Source organism: Myotis nattereri, assembly GCF_964212035.1.
Source record: "Myotis nattereri genome assembly, chromosome: 15".
NCBI lineage: Eukaryota > Metazoa > Chordata > Mammalia > Chiroptera > Vespertilionidae > Myotis > Myotis nattereri.
In genome coordinates, this window is record NC_138090.1 from 57211995 (window position 1) to 57236571 (window position 24577).

Sequence of the window (24577 nt, forward strand, 5' to 3'; positions counted from 1 at the left end):
GGCAGCCCAACACTTGGCAGCTCAGGAATAGAGCAGGTGCATGAGATCAGTCAGTGCTGCATCCACCGAATGGGACAGTGTGATGGTCACGCATTTGCTTTTATGGGGACCTTTTTATATTGTGACACTGCTTTGCCATTGACAGGACCGATAATAACCTTTTCTTTTAAAATAAAGGCAGGGGGAAATGGTGAGTCCATTTGAGGGGAAAGATGTAAGTAATCACAGAGGTGATATAAGCAGGGCAACGTCAGAGAGATGGTACAAGGATGACTGGAGACAAAACAAGCCAGTAGCTCAAGGCATCTGGACCAGCACTCCAAGCTCTGTCAGTGACTGTGAACTGATGTTCTATCTGTCCACTGCTCCTCTCACTGCAGCATCCAAGATGTCGCACACCCTTAGCACAGCCCTAATGTCACTCTGGGCTGAATCATGGCTTGGCAACCTCGATCCAGTTGTTCAAAATGCTTGAGTGGAGCAATAAATACTTCAAAACATAAAACATATCAAAAAAGGGACTTACCTGTAAAAGCCAAAGATTTCCTGCTCTGACAGTGAACTTGGAATAAAGGGCAGCAGTTTGTGATTTAGCTGCTCAAAAATAGCTCTTAAGAAAAAATCTTCCAATGGAGGCCGCAAATGTGATAAAGCACAGTGACTGCTGATGAGCTCTGCACTGCACACGGGCATGACCTTCAACCTGCAGGTTCTCGAGAGGGGGTAGCAATCAGCCTGGGGACTTGCTGAGCACGGACATTTTGGCCCAAGGACCTGCGTGTGTGTCCCGAGGCTCCTGTAAAACTGCGCTGTGCTGGAGTACGGCCCAGAGGCTGTGACAGCTCATCTCTTCTAAAATCAGAACCCACATTGGCTACTTCAGCTTGGGGTCAGCAGGAAGCATCCACTCTGTGTCATCTGGCCTTTAGGTTTGGGAGTATTTTGTTATTTGTGGGGTTTCTAACGTACTGGTGTTTTTTTTTGTGCTTGCTTTTTTTTTTAATTTCAGAAATGAAGGAGGGTATACAGTGAAGATACTAATAAATGGAAAGGTTCGGAAATCCGAAGGGTCGAAAAAAAGGAGAGGCCAGTTACTAGAGGGTGGCATGTCTGCAGAAGACCAGAATCTTAGACGTTTAGACAGAGCTCTACAGCCTACAGGAGACTTGTCCTTGCTTTTCCTTCTCCAACAGTGACTCTCTTTGCACCCGATTGCTAAATTGTTATTCCCGGATAACCCAAGAGAGGAAGGAAAATACTCCACACGACAACAAATGAAACCAGAGTTCCTAAATGTACTTGGAAAATGTGAATCCTCTCTAGCTCAGGAGTGATGGAAACATTGCACAGGGGAAAATCAGAATCAGGACTCAGTGAGTCATTTATGCTCTGACTCCATTTAATGAATGTAGTGGCACCTTGTGCCAGTGCTTTACTTAGCACGTGAGGAGAATTCTATATTTCACAAAAAATATCCTCGTGTGAACTTTAAGGAAATTAAAAATAAGTAAATGAAAACTGTGAATGTAAAGAGTAATAAATTGCAGCTAACCGGAAATGGAGGCTTTCCAATGTCACAAGAAGGACCTCATCTGGGTTCTATTTCTGGCTCTGCCGCGGAGTAGCACTGTGCTTACTCAACTCGCTTCCTTTCCTAATCGATGCCTCAATGTCCCTGTCAACAGAAGGGACACGTGGGGGGTCAGAAATTCTGTTCCTCTGTGATTTCAACAGGGAGGCCTTGTAGGACTCATGGTGATTTGACCTCAGGTCTGGGCTTGGACAGGACAATGTGAAGGCCCAGCACCTGGGTCTCAGGCCCCAGGCTAGGGGAAGCCCTGCAGGACAGAGACCGGAAGTCGGCGTCCCAGACGACCCACCACCGGGGCTGCTGATCTCTGGAGAAGGGAATGTGTTTGTGAACCACTGTGGGGTCCAGTGACTCCAGAAGAATGTCGGGAAGACCAAGGTTCCTATGACTGAACACCATGCGTGCTGGTCCAGATGTCTGGCTCAAGCTTCCTTCTCAAACACACACATGGTATTCTAGGTCCTGAAACCTCGAGACAAAACCTGATACTCCTGCTTTAGTGGCTCTAAACCACAGACTCTCTGTCCCCCTAAACAGGCTCATGGCCAGCTGGCATTCACCATCCCTCACAGGATAACCCTGAGGGCAGGATGGAAAGAAACTCTGAATTGGCTCAGTGCTGGGAGGGACCTGCCATCGCGTAGAAGATGCAGGCACAACAAACTGCTCACTGCTCTAGATGCTACAGATCTCCCCACTTGTGAAGATGCAAGCTTCCTGTTCTGTATTTAAGTTACTGCTGCTTGAATCAACTCACTTCTTGGGAACAGGATCCTGGGACCTCTGTGGATCCATAATTGTGCACTCCTCTTCTTCCTTTATTGTATGTAAGGCATTGGATTTGTCGCTATAAACAGGTGAAAGAAAATACAGTCTTGTTTTTAAAATGAAACACGTAAATTGACTCACTGGCCCAGGCTGCGACCTGGCGGGTAAATGCCGGCATTTTTCTGGGACTCAGACATCACGGTCCTCATGACTGTCATGATCACAGAGTTGGGAATATAGAGATGGAAGCACGTTACATAGGTCTGGGAACCCTAAACGTCGTCAACATCGGCTGAGGCATCGAAGGTCAGGCTGTACATCATCTCAGGAGAGCAAAGCTTGAACCATCTGAACCTCAGCTCAGACATGCCTGGGCCTTGACAGGTCAGACCCTGGTTTTCTTGCTTGAAAATGATTCTGCTGGATTGGGGCAGCTGCTCAGGCTCCTTCGGCCATGAAGCTGATGAGGTCCCTCCTAATTCGAGGGCTCTTCTGAGAGTCACCATGAAGTGAGCAGCCCGTGAACAGTGATGGCTCACAAACCGCTGGGCCCCTGACCACTGACCTTGCTCTGCTCCCAGCATCTGTGGCTCGGCATCTGTTCTTCTAGTCTGTGTTCTCTTCCCACAGCCCTGCTGCTGGGCCTTATGCTAAAGCGCTTTCCTGTCTGACTCTGACCAAGCCCCCACCCCTAGGCACACAAACTCACAGAGGGCAGGCCCCGCAACCTTCTCCGGGCTCCGCTCGTAGCAGACCCTGGAAGCCTGCCAACTCCCTGGACTCCTGTAAACACGGTGTAATGCAGAACCATCATCAGACCATTATCCTGGGTAACGGGCCTTGATCTTCTAAATAGCACCTGCCTGACCTCTGTTGGTAATTTTTACCAGCTACATCATAGAGAGCCCATTTCACGCCACAGTCATTTCTACTCTAAAACTAGAGTGTGGTTTTCCATGTCAACCATCCTTGGTAGGTGGTGTGCCCTTTGTACACAACATCGGAGAACAGTGAAGCAGAACCATGACCTTGGGGGCTGGATCCGTGCCCCTGTGGTCACTGTGACCATGTCTCTGTCCCTCATGGCCAGCCATTCCTGACCACAAGCTAGGACACTCCAGCAGTACAGCACCAAGGGGTGAAGACCACCTTGTACCCACCAGATGCATCTCGGATTACTTGACGTCCATACCACTAGGTTTCCAGCACCCAGCCACTTCCTCCTGCCTCATCTCTGGCAGCTCCCTCAGACTTGCCGGCCAGCATCTCTTAAACACTCACTCCCAGTGAATCCCAATCTTTAGTGAGGCATGGATGCCTTCCACAGCTGAGCGCTGCCTGCTCCAGCCTTCCCTTCTGCCACTGCCTGCACTTCCCTAACACAGACCACACCACACTCCCCCACCTCCTGCCCCACTGGACAGCCTTGTCCCCATCCAGGTCAGCAGCAGAATTCCAACTCCCACCACCTGCTGCCTTCTCCGCCTCCATGAAGCTCCTCAACACCTATCTGGTGTGCACACAGCTCAGCTCATAGCCCATCATGCCTCCTGGTTCCTGGCCATCGGGTCACTGGCTCTGCAGGCCTCACAGGGCCTACACCACAGCCAGGTGTGTGTCCTGTTGGCAGAGAGTGGACAACCATGGTGCACCCACAAACCTCCAGCCCATCAAGGGGAAACCAGGCACTGAAAGTGCTCAGCCTGGGAGCTGAATTCCTTCCCTTGTTGCCCCTGTCATATTTTTAAATTGAACTTAATTCTAAAAGCAGATGGAGAATTGTCTTGCAAAGGGCAGTGTCTTTGAAAAGCCAACAAAAGCCAAACACCCCCCCCTTGCATAAAGTTAGACCCATTCCGGGAAACAGGAGGATGTGCTGGGAAGATGGTCTGTCCCTTGCCCTTGGGACAGCAGGGCCCCAGGGGGCGCTCTGCCCAGACTGTGGAGGCCTGGGCATGGAGCTGGACACCAGGAGCCCTGTGTGGACAGGCGTGGGTGAGCACCACCCCTTACATGTACTGAGTCTTGTTCTCAGCACTGTCTCCTAGAAGGCTCCGGTTCTGGTTGGCCAACATCTTGATCTGGCTCCTGAAGTGACATTTCTCTTCCTCCCAAGTCTGCCTCATGCACGTGAGCACTAACACCCAGATCAGGAACGTCTCCCACACTACACGCCCCTTGACTCCACTGCTGGGATCTGCTCCCAAAAGAAGAAAAAGGCCACGTCACAGAGATGCCATTTCGGTGTGATCACACCCATCAGAAGGGCCAACACGGCCCACGACATGGGGATGGCCAAGTGCACTTTCCAATCAGGCAGCCACTGCCACGTGTGGCCACTGAGCACTGAACACACAGCCAGTCTGAGCTGAGACGCGCCTGCACTGCAACACATGCAGCAGGTTCTGAGGATTTAACAATGTGAACTCTCCCATTCATCAGCTGCCCTGCAGGGGCGGAGCCGGTTACCTGTGTACCTCCTGCCCCAGCCTCTCGTTCTCCTGTGCGGCCAGGGCCTTGGCCTCCTGCTCCTGCTTCAGGGCTCCCGCTTGGTGGTCAGGAGCCTCCTCAGCTCCTGCAGACCCGCCTCGTGTTGGAGCTGGTGCTCCTGCCTGAGGTGGGAACCCACCCGCCAGGCACAGACACAGGCTCGCAGGAGCCTGCACAGCCACTCTGAGTGGCTTCTCTCTGCAGAGTTGAGGGAAGCGGGGAAGGGCGGGGTCTCCTCCAGCCATAGACGCCCACCTTCCTTCTCCCCAATGTGTCTCCAGGGTCCCTTCCAGTCCCTGTGAAGCAGAGAGTCCAAGGGAAACACGAGGGGCCACAGGAAGGGGGAACAGGAGCCCAACAGTCATCCCACCAGTGGCCAGCACTGACCTCATCCTGTCCGCCTGGCTCTTCTCCTCCCCCCAGTCCTGTCAATCAACAAGATAGCCAGTGTCCCTGGGAGGCCATACCTGCCCCATCTCCCTGCCCTGCCTGAGAATGGCTGGTCTGAGCTGCAGCTGAGTGAGGAAACTGGTCTTCCAGGAATCACTGACCAATGACCAGGACACGGCTGTGGCCCTGGACGCTCCCTCTGGCAGGCAGGGCGCCAGGGGGCATGCGCTCTGGAGGGCCTACCTGCGCGGCCCTGTGCGCCCTCCGGGTGTGTATGATGTTGAACCATTGCTCACGGTCACCCTCCAGCTCTTCATTGAGGGTCTCCAAGTGCTGGCTGCTGGCCTTTTCCTTCTGGAGTTGCATCCCCAACTCTTCCGCCTGCAGAGCCAACGACCCAGCCCACAGTGAGGTCACACAGTGAACTTGGCTTTAAAGCAAACCCCACACCTGTCACCCCACGGGTCACCTGGCCCCCGGCTCACCCATGTGTTCGGGACACCACCCAGCGTTACCTCCTTCCAGAGCTGCCAGTTCTCCTCCTGCAGCTCCGTGCACTTGACGCTGCTCTCCTGCAGGGCCAGAGAGGTGCCCCGACTGAGCTCCTGGACTCTGCCCTGGAGGATATGGTTTTCTTCCTCCAACGCCAGGATTCGGATGGAGGCTGAAGAGCAATGTGGAGTCAGAGCTCAGATTCCAGCAACTGAGCTTCCCCTCTCTGGAGACGGCCCTCCCCTCGAGCCCTAGGTCTCAGGGGCTGAGGCTGGACAGCTGGGTACCCTCCCTTTTTCCCAGGGTGCTCTTGCTGTGAGCACCTGAGAGTTCCTCAGGCCGTTGTGGCCCCTCTGCTGGCTCAGCTGGACCCATTAGGGGAGCCCCCAGAGCTTAAGAAGAAAGGTTTCCATGGAGGTGCCAATGCAAAACTTCAAGACAGTCAAGCGCTTCTTACTAATTCTAACCTGAGTGTCTATTCCAGGATTTCAGAGACTCAGAGACGGCAGAGTGATGTGTGGTCTGTGCCAGCCTTCAGACTGGGGTCTCAGCTTGGGGGGTGGCAGGCTCGGTCATTGACCATCATGTCTGCGGGTGGAGAGGCTCTGGGCTCGTGGGTCCAGTACTGCCAGCCCCGGGCCAGGTCCTTCGGGTGGAGAGTTCGTTGTGCGATTTCATGATGGCACGGAAGAAATAATGAGGCAGGAGAGATAAATGGCTTGAAGAAGTCCAAACAAGATAAAAACCTAAGGAAGACACAGAAAAAGCAAATTTCCTCTGTTGGTTCCAATCAGCCGGAATGCAGAACAGAAAGGGGAGCACAGACCCGAGAAGAACAGGAGTTCCCAGCCTCTTCCTGCCCCAGAAGGGGCGTGACTGTAGGTAAAGGAACGGGTGAGGGGCCAGGTGCTCCCTCACCTGTCCCTCCAGGGCCACATCCTCAGCCCGGGGAGCCTACTCACGGCACTGCTGGTAGGGCTGCGCCCCACCTGCTTCCCAACCCCCAACCCCCATTCCCGGGGCAGGAAGGACCTGGAGAGGACGTGGGCTTTTATGGTGAAACATCACAGGGGACCTTCTCATCGCCCAGCAAGGGTGCGGCACAGACCTTGAAGCCGGAACAGACTGAAGACCCCGAGCAGCAGGGAGCTCAGCAGGGGAGCAAACGCACCTTCGTGGCCCCAACTCCAGCTCAGTGCTGTCCGCACACCCACACGCATGCTCTCAACACATGAAAACATGCCAAAGGCTGTGTCCTGACAAGGCTGCAGAGGAGACTAACTGCCTAAAACTCCACTAAGTCACAGCCTGTGCGCATTCAAACAGCAGCTATGGAGCCTTCGCCTTAGAAATAACACTTTTAAAAAATTGGGGTGACGCTGATGAGCGAGGCACAGTAATTGGCTGTTGACCTATGAATCAGGAGCTCACGGTGCAATTCCAGGTCAGGGCACAGGCCTGGGTTGCTGGCTCCATCCCTAATAGGGGTCCTGCAGGAGGCAGCTGAGGAATGACTCTCATTCCTGGTGCTTCTCTCTCTGTCCCTCTTCCTCTCTGAATCAATAAATACATATATTTGAGGAAAATTGGGGTGAAATATATACAACACAGTTCACCATTTACACCATTTTCCAGCGTACAGTTCTATGGCATCTGATCTGTTCTTGCTGACCTGCCCTCCCCCCGCCACCTCCTGACTCTCAGGAGGTCTGAGGTAAACCCACTTGAGTGCACAAATTTTTGTGCACTGGGCCTCTAGTAATAATAAAACCTTGATGATGGTGAAGCTAAAGAAATTTCTACTCCTACCCATTGGTCTAAACTTGACCCAAAGACAATGAAGGTAAATGATCTTTGAAAAGAATTAGAAAGTCGAACCTTTAGCTCCAAAGGGTTAACATCCCAGTTAATAGCCCGATTGACAAAGCAACTTAAAGTCGGAGAGCAAAAAGAAGAACAAAAGGAATTAGAGAAATCTGAAAAAGAAGATGAAGAGGAGGGTGATAGGAAATCTGAAGATGATAAAGAGGAAGAAGAAAGAAAACGTCAAGAGGAAATGGAACGCCAGCATCGGGAAAGAAGATATATTTTGCCTGATGAACCAGCCATTATTGTACATCCAAATTGGGCTGCAAAAAGTGGCAAGTTTGATTGTAGCATCATGTCTCTGAGCGTACTTTTGGACTACAGAAGAGAAGATTATAAAGAACATTCATTTGAGGTACTGATTTAAGTTTGAATTGGAATCCAAATGAGAGCCACACAATTTGATTGGGTAATATATCTTAAAATTCAAGATCCTTTTTTATTCTGTTTTTTGGGTTTTTTTCTTGCAATTTGTTATTTTGGGGGAGAAATAAAACCAGGTGATTTTTCACAAAATAATAATAATAATAATAATAATAATAATAATACCTTGACAGTATTTGCTTAGGAAGTTTTCGATATTCAGTATTTTTGGAAGTGTCAATGAAGTACTGATGGGGTGGTCATAATAATCTGGCTGGTCATAGTAGTCCGGCCACTCAGGGTGGAAGGAGAGGGAGAGATAGAAACATCAATGAGAGAGAATCATGGAGTGACTGCCTCCCACAGGCCACCCCTGGGGATGGAGCCCACAACCTGGGCATCAGCAGTGCCAGGCAAGACTGTCTGTTTTGAAGAGCTTTAACTGGTGCCCACTCAAGCCGCTGAGCTAAGCAAGTGACTCTTTGCCATCAGCAGGTCACTGTATTGGCAGCAGCACCAACCAGGTCATGGAAAATAAGAGAAGAACACAACATAAACCTAATGCTGCCGCCCTCTGTTGTACACGTGGTGCCAGAGTGACTGACGGTACAGGCTCTCCTGGAGGGAGGAGTGCACCTGCTGACAGGGGTGGGACTTGGCTGAGCCCGATTCCTTAACAAGGAAGGGGTGGGGCTGAGAGCCTGTACCGGGTGTGAGAGCTGAGTCTGGGCCTCTGGGTTCCACAGTCGCTGCACTGATGTGGCCCCTGGAAATAAACGGCTGTTGGGGCGAGCTTTTATTCAACACACGGTTCCTATATGATGACAAATGAGAATTAATCTCTTAGTTCTATTATTGCCGATCCTCATTTCTAAAAAGTATCTTGTTCCTATCAGCCTAGTTACAGAAATGTGTCTGTTCCTTTCAGGTAACAACACATTCATTTTATTTTATGGAGTCTCACCAGAGAGCCCAGATCAGGAATTCTCCTCCCCCTCCCTCCCCTGGGGCGGGGGGGGGGGGCGCTGTCAGTCTGTCCCCCTGAACCCGGCCTGTGCTCCCGTCTCCTCCCCCAGCGCCCCTGGCAGCGCCACATCACCTTGTTCCCCAAGTTCCTGGGCTGGAAAGCCAGCCCTCTCCTGGGCGGTTGAGAAAACTACATTACCCAGAAAGCAATGCGAACACGCAGGTCGTTTTGGTGCCAGTGCGTACGGTTAGGGCGGGACTTCCGGAGTCTTCTTCCTGGCGGACATTTTGACTTCTTCAAGCTGTTCACTGGCTCCCAGTTTCAGCGCGTTAATCGGGAGGAGGAGGGGACGGGGAGGCAGCGCCCCGTGGGGCAGGGTGTGTCTGAGCCTGTGGCGCCGCCACCTTCGATTTCGGGGCGTCCGAGGCTCCCCGACTCCTCTCCGCCGACAGAGTCCCTCGGCCTCACCCCATCGGACCCTCCAGCCTCGGGGCCGGCGCCGCTCGGGTCCCGCCGCCCAGGGCGCAGCGTCCAGCGCAGTGAGTCCCCGTGGGGCCCCGGGTGTGAGGGGAGGGAGGGCGCCGGGCTGCGGGGCCGCCGGGGGAGGCCGTGGGGGCTGAGCCGGGAGGGGGCACCCGGGCCTGGTTTGTGTCTAAAGGCGACAGAGAGGCCGAGCGGCGGGTCCGGGAGGAGGTTCGCTTCCTGCTCAGGGCGCCGGGGCCGGGGGTGGTTGTGAACAAAGAGGGACCTTGAGCCCCGAGGGAGGCGGGCCTCACCCGCCCGGGGCTGGGCCAGGGCCCTGAGCAGCCGGAGCCCCTGGGTCCTGGGGTGGGTGCCCGGCCCTCAGCCCTTTCGTTCCCACCGGTTCCTGCGGGGGCAGAGCCGCTGGGGACGGGGCTGTGGGGCTCCTGTCAGGGCCTCACTCTCTGGTGGCCTCTGAGGTCGTGGTGCCCGTGGGGCCGTCGGCCCCTCTTCCCGCCCTGGGCCCCGGGGACACTCAGCCCAGTGTCCTAAGGCCAGGTCAAGGGTCAGATGAGAGGCAGCTGATCTTGGCAGCCAGTGGAATTCTGAGTGACAGGTCCTTCCGTGCACGGGCTCCAGAATGTGCAAAGGCTCGGAGCGAAGACTAAGCTGATTCAGGGACGAGCAGGGGTCCATCTTTTAAAAATAGGAACTGGATACAGTGGGACAGGATCAAGTGCAGAGGAGCTTTGTGACCACGTGGGTTTCTGTTCTGCTGGTGATGGGGTCATTGGGGTCACGGGAGCAGTAGAGCAGGTGACCTGTCCCAGGTCTCATTAGACTCCCTGTGGCTGCAGCCTGATGCACAGGATGGGTGTGAGGACGGAGGTAGGAAGCCCAGGACGGAGGCTGCTGTGATAGTGCTGGTGAGTGTGATGGTACCTGGAGCACAGTGGTTCCTATGGGTGTGGAAGAAGCAGTTGCATTTTGGTTCACTGATTTAGCTGTGGCCACCTGGATTTTCTGATTTTGTGGATTAGATAGAGGTAAGAATCAGAGATGATGTGAAGGTTTGGATTTAGCACCTGAAGATATGAAAGCACCATCACTGAGATGGAGAAATTCATAGTGGGAAAAGTAATGTTTATGGGGAATATAAAATATTTTATTTTTTCCTCTTAGGTTAAAAATGATATATTTCAGAGACCAGTTCATGACCATCTGGAATTCTGAGGAGTAATTCACGATGACGCCTACTTAAAAAAATAACCATCTGGACCAGGGAGGAGTTGAAGGTCACCTATTTTTATTGGAGGTGGAAGAGTAATTCAAAAAAGGTTAGACTGTGGCTGGTGCATATTTACTTCTTACACACTCACCCAGATTTCTTGTGACCCGTTGTGTGGCCTGGCTTGTTGCATCTAGTTTGGTTGAATTTGTTTATGGGCATGAGTGGGCATCTGTGAGACACACTGGTCGTGGGTTAGAGGGCCGTAGGCTGTGATTGTAGCAGGGACATCAAATGCAGCAGCAGTAGAGGTGGGCTCTGGGTAACTGAGATCTGATGTGGTTCTTTTTTTTAAAATATATTTCATTGATTTTTTACAGAGAGGAAGGGAGAGAGATAGAGAGTTAGAAACATCGACGAGAGAGAAACATCGATCAGCTGCCTCCTGCACACCCCCCACCGGGGACGTGCCCGCAACCCAGGCACACGCCCCTGACCGGAATCGAACCCAGGACCCCCCAGTCCTTAGGCCGACGGTCTATCCACTAAGCCAAACCGGTTTCGGCTGATGTGGTTCTTAATAGGTGAGGTGGAAGGAATAAACAAGTTGGGAGCGATGCCTTCATGGCAGAACTGAAGGCTGGGTCTTGGGTGTGGGCAATGAGGGTCAGGTTAGTACTTCATATTTTTAGGACTTGCCTTGCAATCTCTGGAACACACATGCTGAGTAATGACCAAGACTAAGGAGATGTCTATGGGAGCTGGGGCTACGGGAGTGCAGGTGTGAGAGAGGTGTGGGAGGAGTGATGTGCTTTTGGAGAGGGAGTGTGAATTTATGGCCATAGATTCCTGATATTGACATAAAGGGGATGAAGGTTGAGCCCATTTCTGGTGATAACTGGATGATACAACGTGGTTAATTTTCGGGTAATTCCAGAAAAGATGGATGTTGTGGCGCTACATGCCAGTCCCAGAATTTAGGTGTCATATAGGTGCACACCTGCCTGTTGTTGTTGGGCTGATACAGTGATCAATGGGAATGGGATAGCAGACATCAGTGTCACCTGGGCTTGAAAATCTCTACTGACTTGGGGAGTGGAGAAGGGTAAGAGATAAATACATACAGAGGGGGTGAGTTAGAATGTTGAAATGAGGGTGATTAGAAAATATCCCCTCCTCTCCACGGCCTGTATGTGTTGTCTTGGAAGTAGTGACTCTGGGAATGAAGCTGTAGGAGAGAAGTGGGATGGGAAGACTAATGTGGAACCGGTAGCGCCAAGTGTTGCCCTCAGCACCCTAGGACTGGAATGGAAAGGGTGACAAGCGATGCCATGTTCTTCGGGGTCTTGGAGGGAGAATCTGTTGAACAACAAGGATATTGCCCCACAGGACCAGTGTCAAATCACTCACATCTCTCCTTATGGCCAACATTTATCTGTCCCCTGTGTTGGTGAAACCCATTGTGTTGACCCTAAATGTGTGGCCCTGAGGTCAGGTATAATCAATATGGGCATCTGCTTTATTGCTGTGGGAAGACACAGTATGAGTAGGAATATAAGGAGAGAGTGACTCTGATGGATGCAAGGCCTGCTATTTTCTGTGATGAGGGAGGAGGGAGCAGATGGTTATGGAGAGTGGGAGTATGATGAAATTAAAGCCTAGGAGAGAAGCTGATCATGGACTGAACTGTCCCCATCACAACAGGATATGGACTTTGAGGACGTGGCCATTGCCTTTTCTCAGGAAGAGTGGGGGCTCCTTGATGAGGCTCAGAGACTTCTGTACTGCGATGTGATGCTGGAAGTGTTTGCTCTCATCTCTTCTGCAGGTAAGAGCTTCACATTGTCCCAGTATCATGAGGTGGAGTCTTCTACTCCTTTATTCTCCAAGTGTAGGTTTCTCTCTCCAACAACCAGACCATGGGCTCTTCCATTTTATCCCATTATCCTGTCAAATGCGCTGTGGCTGAGTATGCTGAGTGTGTGGAGAGCTCAGAGCAAAGGACTCCATGCATGTCCCTCACACCCACAGCCTCAGATAGGACAAGCGGTGTCTGAGAGTCAGGATTGTTGCAAACAGCTTAATGGGCCCAGCTTGCACTTTCTCTTTCTGAGGGGGTGCCTATGTTCACATCCATGGCTTCCATTCTGCACCATTCCTTCAGCTAATGGCTCTTTGTGACTGACTGTGCCAGGTTATGGTCTTTACTTACATGAACCATGGCCGGTTCTTGAAAGACCTCCTTCCACTGTTTGTCATATTCTGTTCCCTGAATACTATTGCAGGCTGTCTTGCTCTGGGTTTAGTGCTGCCTACTCACCTCTGTTGTCTTTCAATAAAACTCAGAATGTTTGTATTTTATGTGCTTGTACAGTAGAAGTTTCAAGGAGAATTCTGTGGTTTTTTTTACCGGGTGAACATGCAGGATGATCTAAAGGGTTGCCTTGCCCACTTTATATGTGTGTGTGTGTGTGTGTGTGTGTGTGTGTGTGTGTGTGTGTAGATAGATATAGATATAGATATAGAATTGATTTTTTTACAGAGAGGTAGGGAGAGGGATAGAGAGTTAGAGACATAAATGAGAGAGAAACAACGATCAGTTCCCTCCCCCTACTGGGGATGTGCCTGCAACCAGGATATATACCCTTGACTGGAGGCTGATGATCTATTCACTGAGCCAAACTGGTCAGGGCTGCCTGACCATCTTGATTGGAACTGGAGGGAGGTATGACATAAGGGTGGTGTTTAGATTATACCAGGAACCTGCTCATTTCCAACAGAGTTTAGGATGAAGTGCCACTGCCAGCAGCTCACGTTTCTACCTTTTCATTCCCATGCTTGACACTTCCCTGATTTATCTTTTAATCTGTGACTTCCTGGTTTCTGGCTTCCTTCACCTTTTTGCACTTTTTCCAGCACCTGTTCCTCTGAACTGCTCTATCTGAGGTATTCTCACATATTGACCTGCACATGTGTTATGAGGTGCACAGATGTGCTCACTAGACCCCGACACAAGCTTTTCGTTTCTTGAATTTTACTTGGAATAAGATGTAGCCAGCCTTCTGCACAGTTTGCCCATGTCACCAGCAGACAAGTCCTGTTGAACACTGTTAGCAGATGCATGAGTGGACAATCCAGCTTCTGTTCCATTTGGTGCTTGCCATGTTCTTTTCATATTTTGTTTGAGATCTTCCTAGTATGGTTATCTTCAGTGGCCCAGATCTTCCCTTGTTGTTCTCATTCAGCAGCATCTTATCAATGTTTCCTTCAGATATTTTACTGTCAGACAATTGCATGTAACCAACGTGTTATGTGTGACACACTTTTGTAATGAGACTTATCCTGTCACCACAGTCCACATTCATTTCATCACCATTTCTCTCTTTGCAGGTTGTTGGCATAAAATGGCTGATGTGGAGGCCTGTTCTGAGCAGAGTGTATCTGTACAAGGGGAGTCAAAGGTTAGTGCTTCTAAGACAGCTCCAGCAACCCAGAGAACCCTGCACTGTGGGAGGTGTTTCTCTGTGTTCAAAGATATTCTGCACCTGACTGAGTCACAAGCAGCAGACTTTGAGCAGAAAGCCTTCTTCAGGGACGCATGTGTGAGAGACTTCTGTTTCAGTGCAAACGCTCACCTGAAACAGAGGGAAGCAGGTGGAGAGAAGCCCTGGAAAGGAGCTGTGGACAGGGCCTCATTTGTGACGAGGTGTAGCTTCTACTTATCAGGGCTGCCTTCAACCAATAAGGAAGTTGGGGAAGATTTCTCAGCCATCTCAGAGTTTCTCCTGCACCAGGCCCCTCTCAACACTGAGGAGCCACACAGTCATAGTGAGATTTCACAGGAATTTCTCAAAAGAAAAAGGCATCACCAGTGGGATGATTATGAAAAAGCAGCCAGCCACAACCAGAACCTTGTTCAACATCAGGGCGTCTGCTCTGGGGAAGAGAAATATGAGTGTAATACATGTGGGAACGTTTTTACATGTATCTTTAACCTCAATAGACATAGGAGAGTTCACACTGAAGAAAAGTCCTATGAGTGCACTGACTGTGGGAAGCTTTTCAATCACAGGTCTTCCCTCACTAAACACCGCAGAGTTCACACTGGAGAAAAACCTTATGAGTGCAGTGAATGTGGGAAGCTGTACAATGACAGGTCTTCCCTCAAAAAACACCGCAGACTTCACACTGGAGAAAAACCATATGAGTGCAGTGAATGTGGGAAGTCCTTCAATGAAAGGTCTCACCTCACTAAACACCACAGAGTTCACACTGGAGAAAAGCCTTACAAATGTAGTGAATGTGGAAAATCATTTCGGTGCAGTTATGACCTCTCTGCCCACAAGAGAATTCACACTGGAGAAAAGCCTTACAAATGTAGTGAATGTGGAAAATCATTTAGCCGCAGTTATGTCCTCTTGATCCACCAGAGAGTTCACACTAGGGAAAAGCCCTATCAATGTAGTGATTGTGGGAAGTCCTTCAGTCAATACTCTAACCTCTTTAACCACCACAAAATTCACACTGGAGAAAAACCTCATAAGTGTAGTGATTGTGGGAAGTCCTTCCGTCACAGGTATTCCCTCAGTAAACACAACAAAGTTCACACTGGACAAAAACCATATAAGTGTAGTGAATGTGGTAAATGTTTTAAGGAAAATACTCATCTCCTTATCCACAAGAGAGTTCACACCGGAGAAAAGCCCCATCAATGTAGTGATTGTGGGAAGTGCTTCAGGCAAAGATCTAACCTCATTCAGCACCTCAGAGTTCACACTGCTGAAAAACCTCATGAGTGCAGTGAATGTGGGGAATCTTTTCGCTTCAAATATGTCCTCGTTCAACACTTGAAAGTACACGCTGGAGAAAAGCTTTAAATGTGCAGGGAATGTTTTACTTTCTCACTCAGAATAACACCAAAGGAGAAGCTTTTACCCCCATTTACCTGAATGCAAACCCCGTTATCAGAACATGCACTCTGCTAGATGCCTCCTAAGTTTCAGGTATAAGTGACGCTTTCAGAAACCGCATCCCACTTGCTAACCTACTCAGGCCTACAACCTGATTGATGTCACTGCACGTGTTTGTGTGGTAGCTATTTCACCTCTCCCACCTGGCTCACCTGAAGAGTGCATCCGTCACAACCCCTGCATACTCTGGGGCTGTGCTTGAGAAAATTATGAATATTCGAAGCTCCTGGGTGGATCTTCATTTTATTTCTGACCAGAGAATTGACCTGACCCATGTTTTGTCCAGAGCACCCTCCTCAGCTAAGTGCTTCCTCTTTCAGGGACATTGTGGGTCTCACATTGTGGTGTGAGGAAGTGTTTCAAGTTCCAATTCATCAATCTGCAAACTTCTTGCTGTCCTCTGCTCTGGTTTATCATCTTTATGTAAAGCTGTTTTTTCTTTAATTTTGTTGGTTCTGTTCTCTCCCTGGGATGATTGGAAGTAAAGTTTTGATGTGTCAGCATTGACAAGTGTACATATACATTAGGTCCCAAACTTTCTCTGCTTTGGAAGGCACAGTTTGATGGCAGAAAATCACTCTTTGTCTAATATTGGCTGAGTTTGTATTGCTGAGCAAGGCCTTGAGAGAGACTATACATGACTTTGAGGTTCTAATCTGCTTCTAGTGCCTCTTGTAGAGGTCAGTGGTCACCCTGAACAGACGGCCTTTATTGTGCTTCTGTGAACGATATGAAGTATATTCTCTGTTCACAGTATGTATTACACAAGTGTCAGCAGTGTTTAGGGGAACTCCTCTCCACATGCCCCACAGAGGCCATGTGTCACAATGTATGAGATTTCATAGGCTGGTGTCATGTGTTGTAAGACTCTGAGGTAGAATCAGTATTGGGACATAAACACTGTTTTCGTAGTCATAGCAGACACTGCAGTTAAACTAGATGAAAAGTGCCTCTTCTGGACATAAGCCCACATTATTCCAGGGCCTGTGTCTTATATGATCTTTGATTACTTTCTGAGGACCTTCATCACTATTTCCTGTAGCGGAAGTCACTGGCAGCAAAATAATCTACTGGATTTTTTTGGATTCCTCTGGTCCCTCTAGGGCACCCATGGGCAAACTACGGCACACGGGCCGGATCCGGCCCGTTTAAAATGAATAAAACTATTGAAAAAAAAGACCGTACCCTTTTCTGTAATGATGTTTACTTTGAATTTATATTAGTTCACACAAACACTCCATCCATGCTTTTGTTCCAGCCCTCCGGTCCAGTTTAAGAACCCATTGTGGCCCTCGAGTCAAAAAGTTTGCCCACCCCTGCTCTAGGGTGTTGACCTCAAGGTTGTTGCTCAACTGGCAAGAACTCAAAGCTAGAGGAAGTATAATGCTGTAATCAGTCCCAGGATGTGTCTTTTGTAACCAGTCAGCATTCCTATTGATTCCAATGGCAATAGTCTTCACTTCTTGACAACCTTTGCTGCCACTGAGGCAATGCTCGTCCTCCCAGGAAATGAGAACTGACATGCAACAAAGTGCACCTTTCTCACGTGTGCTGTTTGGTGAGCCCTGACCTAGAGATAAAGCTGTGAAACTGTCACATATGACATAAACTCACCTATAACTCATACACAGAGTGGGGCAATAATAGGCTCACAGTTGTAAGTTCAGAAAACACAGATTCTTCTTCTTTTTTTTTAATATATTTTATTGATTTTTTACAGAGAGGAAGGGAGAGGAATATAGAGTTAGAAACATCGATGAGAGAGAAACGTCGATCACCTGCCTCCTGCACACTCCCCACTGGGTATGTGCCCACAACCAATGTACATGCCCTTGCCCGGAATCGAACCTGGGACCCTTGAGTCCGCAGGCCAAAGTAGTTAGGGCCAGATTATTCTTTTTAAAAAATATTTTAGAAAATACTTTTATTCTTTTTTGGGGGTTAGAGAGATGAAGTGAGGGGAAGGGAGTGAAAGACAGATCTGCAGCCTCTTGCACGTCCCCTACTGGGGATCCATTTGGGGATTTGCACTGACCTGGAATCAAACCAGAGACCTTTCAGTGAATGGGATGACACCCAAGCAGCTGAGGACACTGGCCAGGGCAGAGTTTATTCCTGTATTATTATTATTAATTACTAAAGGTCCGGTACATGAAATTTCTGCTCTGTGGGGGGGGGGGGGGGGTAACCCCTTAGCCCGGCCTGCACCCTTTGTAATTCGGGACCCCTTGAGGCATGTCCAACTGCCGGGTTAGGCCCGATCACACAGGAATAGTCGGACATCCCTCTCGCAATCCAGGACTGCTGGCTCCTAACCGTTCACCTGCCTGCCCTAACTATTCTGCCTGCCTGCCTGATCCTCCTAACTGCTCTCCCCTGCCAGCCTGATCGCCACTGACTGACTGCCTCTGCCTCTGCCATGCCACCGTGGCTTTGTCTAAAACAGTGATGGCGAACCTTTTGAGCTCAGCGTGTCAGCATTTTGAAAAACCCTAACTTAGCTCTGGTGCCATGTCACATATAGAAATTTTTTTATATTTGCAACCATAGTAAAACAAAGATTTATACTTGTGATATTTATTTTATATATTTAAATGCCATTTAACAAAGAGAAATCAACCCAAAAAATGAGTTTGCATGTCACCTCTGACACACGTGGCATAGGTTCGCCATCACTGGTCTGGAAGGACGTCCGGCAGATGTTTGGTCTAATTAGCACATTACCCTTTCATTAGTACAGATTGTATCATTTTCCATACTGGCAACTCTAAACCTGCTTTTGCCACATCCTATATTTTCCTACTGCCCTGTTATACTCTTTCTTCTGTCTTTCTTGGCCCTCCAAGTGGTCATGGATTTTTCCTTTCTTCACAGTAGCATAGTTTATCCTGTTCAAAATTTTATTGGTTGCCGAAACCGGTTTGGCTCAGTGGATAGAGCGTCGGCTTGCGGACTGAAAGGTCCCAGGTTCGATTCCGGTCAAGGGCATGTACCTGGGTTGCGGGCACATCCCCAGTGGGGGATGTGCAGAAGGCAGCTGATCGATGTTTCTCTCTCATCGATGTATCTAACTCTCTATCTCTCTCCCTTCCTCTCTGTAAAAAATCAATAAAATATATTTAAAAAAAAAATTTTATTGGCACTATTTGATGTGTACTCTTTAACAAATACTGGTTTCTTCCATGCTATGCAATCTATTTGAGATTCAACACAAATGCTTATGTAAGGAGTTGATTTTTTTTTTTTCTGAGTAGTACTGGGTTCTGTGGATAACCACCTTTTGTGTTGATCTGTCTATGTTTTTTGTTATTTCCAGCTCTGGGGTATTATAAATCTTTGGGAATATTTGTGTTTAGTTCTCCATATATAGACATATGTTTTACTTATCAAACTTTGTGCATATGAATGTTTTACATTTAAGATATGTGGAACTGTGACCCGAAATGGTCATTCCCTTTGCCTCCCCACTGATCCACGGTATATAAAAATTCCAGTTTTTCTGCTAACGTGCAACTACATACAATGGTCAACCTTTTCAAATAGTAACCCCGGAAATGCATATAATGTTAACTCGCTTTTATCTTAATTCCATCTACCTAAAAATTTTTTATAGTGAATATTCTTTCATACATTTATTTGCACTGTCTCCATCTGCTGTGTTACAATGTCAGCTCAGGGCCTTTTTCAAATTGTTTAAATAAATGTATTATTTTAACTGAAGGTGGACTGTGCAGCATCTAGGACATATGCTTAAATTTCCCTCATTCCTCAGTGACTCAACTGACTTCTTTGCCATAAGAAACCATAGGTTTGGAATACTGAAAACAAAATTGTTTTTCTCAATTATTATGCTATATACAAATTCAGCCAGCTTATATCATATACTTGTATGTTTTCTTTTCATTGTTAACATTTGGAGCCATTCTGATTTAAGTCTAAGCATTCAATAATACATTAAGCGAAGTCTAGGGTTGTAGCATTTGTCATTTCTCTGGTGTTAATACTCTCATCACGGTTTTAAACTGCCCACATGGCATTGAACATGGATGTGATAAGATCTTTCAATAGCATATCATGGTATTGTATTTCCCACACACTGATAACAGTAGCAACAAATGTGCTCCAACACTTTCCTAATAATACAGTAAAATTATTGGGATCCTCACGTTTTAAACCATTTTTAAAGTTTATGTCTAATTGAATATATATATATATTTAACGTAAAAAAACCATTGAATCCTGTAAAGAATTTTTGTGAGTTTATTTGAGCCAAACTGTCGACATATGCCGGGAAGCAGAACCTCAACGAATTGAGATAGTGCTCCGGAGAATGGCAGGGTTACATCCATATTTATACATGAAATTCATTGGTGACAGATTTAAGGAGATGGGATTAAGCAAAGCGGGGAAACCTCTGTGATAGGATAAAGAGTAAAATGATGGACACATACTTAGGTGGGTGCAGGAACAATTAACAAGGAATCTGTGGTATCTGTCCTGGGCCCAGCACACCTGGCTGTGCCCCAGGGGCTCCATAAAAAGGGAAGTCACAAGTTACCCAGACATCCCAAGGACATGTTATCATAGATGCAAGAAGACAGATAGGCTCAGTTACAGTAAAGGTTGACCTTATCAGTGAAGATACCGGCTTAGGACCTAACTGCCCACCATAACTGCTTTTAGTTAAGGTTTAATTTCAGACCATCCTTTGTGGTTACTTTAGGTCTCCGAGTCTGCAAAACTGCCATGCAGGCCTCCCCTGAGCTTGTCAGGTCAGCATGTGGCCCCTTTCGTCCACAATATAATACACACACACACACACACACACACACATACATATACTAGAGACCTGGCGCACAAAAATTTGTGCACTCCAGAGTGTCTCTCAGCCCGGCCTGTGCCCTCTCGCAGTCTGGGAACCCTTGAGGGATGACCACCTGCTAGCTTAGGCCCGTTCCCCGGGGGATTGGGACTAAGCTGGCAGTCAAACATCCTTAGCGCTGCTGAAGAGGCGGGAGAGGCTCCCACCACCACCACTGTACTGGCAGCCAGCCATCAGCCTGGCTTGTGGCTGAGCTGGGAGCGCACTGACCACCAGGGGGCATCTCCTGCATTGAGCATCTGCCCCCTGGTGGTCAGTGTGTGTCATATTTACCAGTCATTCCCAGTCGTTCTGCTGTTAGAGTCAATTTGCATATAACCCTTTTATTATATAGGATAGAGGCCTGGTACACGGGTGGGGGCCAGCTGGTTTGCCCTGAAGGATGTCCCAGATCAGGGTCAGGGTCCTGCTGGGGTGCCTGGCCAGCCCAGGTGAGGGACTAAGGGCCGTTTTCAGACTGGCCACACCCCCTTTGGGGGGGGGGGGGGTCCTGCTAGGGTTCCTGGCCAGCCTCGGTGAGTGGCTGATGGCTGATTGCAGGCTGGTTACAGTCCCTTCAAGGTGGGGGTGTCTCCCTGGGGTACCTGGCCAGCCTGGGTGAGGGGCTGCTGGCTGTTTGCAGGCTGGCCAAGCCCCCCAGTGGGGACTCTCACCCAATGAGGGTGTGGCCATCCTGGGTGAGGGGCTGCTGGCTGTTTGCAGGCTGGCCATGGCCCCCAGCCATCCAAGCTCCCAGTTGAGGCTGGCTGGAAGCAGGTATCTGGGATTTATTTGTCTTCCATAATTGAAACTTTGTTACCATGAGCAGGGGCCACAGCCAGCTCAGGGCAGGTGGGAAGCTTGACTTCCTCCATCACCCAGTCAACCAAGCCTCCTGCTCGCTCCAGCTCCCTGGCTGCCGGCCACCATCTTGGTTGGGTTAATTTGCATATAGCCGCTCTGATTGGCTGGTGGGCGTGGCTTGGGCATAGCGAAGGACAGTCAATTAGCATCTTTGTCTTTTATTAAGTGTAGATACACACAGAGACACACACACACACAGAGAGAGTGTCCAGATTATTAAAACAAGCCAGATTATTATGACCACCCCACCATCAGTACAATGAAGTGAATTAGTTATGCAAATAATAATAAAACCTTGAGAGTATTTGCTGAGGAAGTTTTCAATAATCAGTATTTTTGGAAGTGTCAATGAAGTACTGATGGGGTGGTCATAATAATCTGGCCACTCAGTATACATATATATTTAAACATATGCTTTTGGTGTTTCCATGTATTCCTGCATCGCTGAAACCAAGTTCCTCCTGCCCTTATCAATGCTTCATTCATGGCCTTTAAAATAACCAAAGAAAAATAGTCTGCCTTTGAAGTGGCCTATGAAATACATCCATGTAAAAAAGACTTATGGCCCTAACCAGTTTGGCTCAGTGGATAGAGCATTGGCCTGCGGACGAAAGGGTCCCAGGTTCAATTCCAGTCAAGGGCATGTACTTTGGTTGTGGACACATCCCCAGTAGGGGGTGTACAGGAGACAGCTGATCGATGTTTCTCTCTATTCCTCTCCCTTCCTCTCTGTAAAAAAATCAGTAAAGTGTTTTTTTTTTTAAAAAAAAGACTATGAAACCCTATGAATCCTGTTCTAGCCTCCCACCAGAATGTCATCATGATGGTTTTTGCATCTATTCTCAGGTACATTGTTGGGCTATTTTACCTAAACAGGCACATATGTCCAGCTGTCACCAAATAGCTCAGTGGGTCAGAGAATCATCTCAATAATGTGAAGGCTGCAAGTTCCATCCCTGGTAAGGCAATTCCAAGCATCAGCCAAAGAAGGTATAAAAGTAATGGAACAAAAAAAATGGTTGTTTCTCTCTATATCCCTATTTTTATCTCTCTCACAATCAATATACACTGAGTGGCCAGATTATTATGACCACCCCATCAGTACTTTATTGACACTTCCAAAAAGACTGAATATTGAAAACTTCCTAAGCAAATACCCTCAAGGTTTTATTATTGTTATTTGCATAACTAATTCATTTCATTGTTCTGATGGGGTGGTCATAATAATCTGGCTGGTCTTAATAACCTGGCCACTCAGTGTACATGCTTTAACCGCCCAGTCAGTCCACACACTTGTGAACACCAGAACCACCCAGGGCCCCGTGGAGACCAGCAGCCAGAGGTCTCATGGGGGCAGAGCAGGCAATGATGCAGAGAGCAGGATGGGTGATGCCAGGGCTGTCAGTGTAGCAGGTGGGGGCCCGGGCTGAGCTTCGCCAGCACCCACAGGGGATGATGACATCAGTGTGCTTCCTGGGATTAAAACCAAAGCGGCCGGGAGAAGCTCTGGGCCAGGATCTGCCCCTTGTGGTCTCTGCACCTTCCAGCCAGGGGTTGAGCCTGGGCTATTGCACCTTCAGGGGGTTGAGGAGCTCAGATTCCTCTCAGGAGTCAGGGCTGGGAGCAGCGCTGGCAGCTGGGCAGCTAGGTGTGGGCAGGAAAACTCAGGGCAGTTACCACAGGGAGTTGGTGCTGGGCCACGTGTGTGGCTCTGAGGTCCCCTCCAGTCCCAGTCCAGGCTGTGGCTGCTCTGTTTTTTGGGGCCATGGTTAGTGGGAGATGGAGCAAGCTCTGCTGCAGGAGTTCCTGGGGCAGCGTGACCTGGGAGTGAGCATGCACTCCAAGAAAACTTGTGACCCAGGCAGGTGCAAGCTAGTCCAAGGTAATGAGGATCTCCAGCCATTGACCTGCCCGGGAGGGAGAGGAGCTCTCTCTGCAGAGGCTGATTCCCTGTCTTCCCAACAGGTGGTGATGCTGGCTGCTGAGCCACGTGGTCCTCCTCTGGGTTGGAAGTGTCTTGAGTGGAAACTAAAGGAGATGGTAGCTGCCTATCAATCTAAGGAGAGAAAATGGCCCTGAACTTTCCTTAATGGGTGAACATGCACCCTGGCCTGGCCAGTGTGCCTCAATAGTAAGTGTTTCACCATCTCACACCTGTCAGAATGGCTGTCATCAAAAAATCAATAAACAACAAGTGCTGGCGAGGATGTGGAGAAAAAGGAACCTTCCTGCACTGCTGGTGGGAATGCAGACTGGTGCAGCCACTATGGAAGACAGTATGGAGTTTCCTCCAAAAACTAAAAATGGAACTCCCATTTGACCCAGTGATTCCACTTCTAGGAATGTATCCCAAGAAACTAGAAACACCAATCAGAAAGGATATATGCACCCCTATGTTCATAGCAACACAATTCACCATAGCTAAGATTTGGAAACAGCTTAAGTGCCCATCAGCAGATGAGTGGGTTAGAAAACTGTGGTACATCTACACAATGGAATACTACGCTGTGGTAAAAAAAAAAAAGAAGGTGTTCTTACTGTTTGCAACAGCCTGGATGGAACTGGAGAGCATTATGCTAAGTGAAATAAGCCAGTCGGAGAAAGATAAATATCACATGATCTCACTCATTCATGGAATATAATGAACAACATAAACTGATGAAGAAAAACAGATCCAGAGACAGAGAAACATTGATCAGACCATCAAACCTCAGAGGGAAGGTAGGGGAGGCTGGGGGTAAGGGGAGAGACCAACCAAAGGACTTATATGCAAGCATATAGGCCTAACCAATGGACACAGACAACAGGGGGGTTGGGGGTAATGGGGGGATAAGGACACATATGTAATAACTTAATCAATAAAAAAAATTTTAAAAAAAGTAGTAAGAGTTTCACCCCCCCACATCTGAAGGGTGGCAAATTAGATTGTCAGTCAACAGCATGTATCTGGGTTGCCGGTTCAATCCTCAGGCCCTATTGGGGCACATGCAGAAGGTATCCAGTCAATGTGTCTCTCTCACATTGATGTTTCTGTTTCTCTCTCTCTCTCTATCTCTCTCTCTCTCTCTCTCCCTCCCCCCACCCCGCAGCCCCACCCTTCCACTCTGACTAAATATCAATAGAAAAATATCCACTCATGAGGTCTATAAAACAAACAAACAAAAGTACCATCCACTATGCTACACAGCCCACCTTTCCTCACTCTCCTGCCTTTGCCCAGGATGTTCCCCCTGCAGCTGGGCACGCTGTGTCCTGCCCAGGAGCT

At 48.7% G+C, this 24577-nt stretch overlaps 1 protein-coding gene across 1 annotated transcript; it reads left to right on the top strand.

Annotated features, from left to right (window-relative positions):
* The first annotated feature begins 12318 nt into the window (after positions 1–12318).
* LOC308531297 (zinc finger protein 416-like) lies at positions 12319–24169 on the top strand. Its single transcript, XM_081108251.1, has 3 exons — positions 12319–12445; positions 14008–14078; positions 23278–24169. Exons 1-3 carry the CDS (start codon positions 12325–12327, stop codon positions 23389–23391), a joined length of 306 nt encoding a protein of 101 aa, XP_080964377.1. The 5' UTR covers positions 12319–12324; the 3' UTR covers positions 23392–24169.
* Positions 24170–24577: the final 408 nt, after the last annotated feature.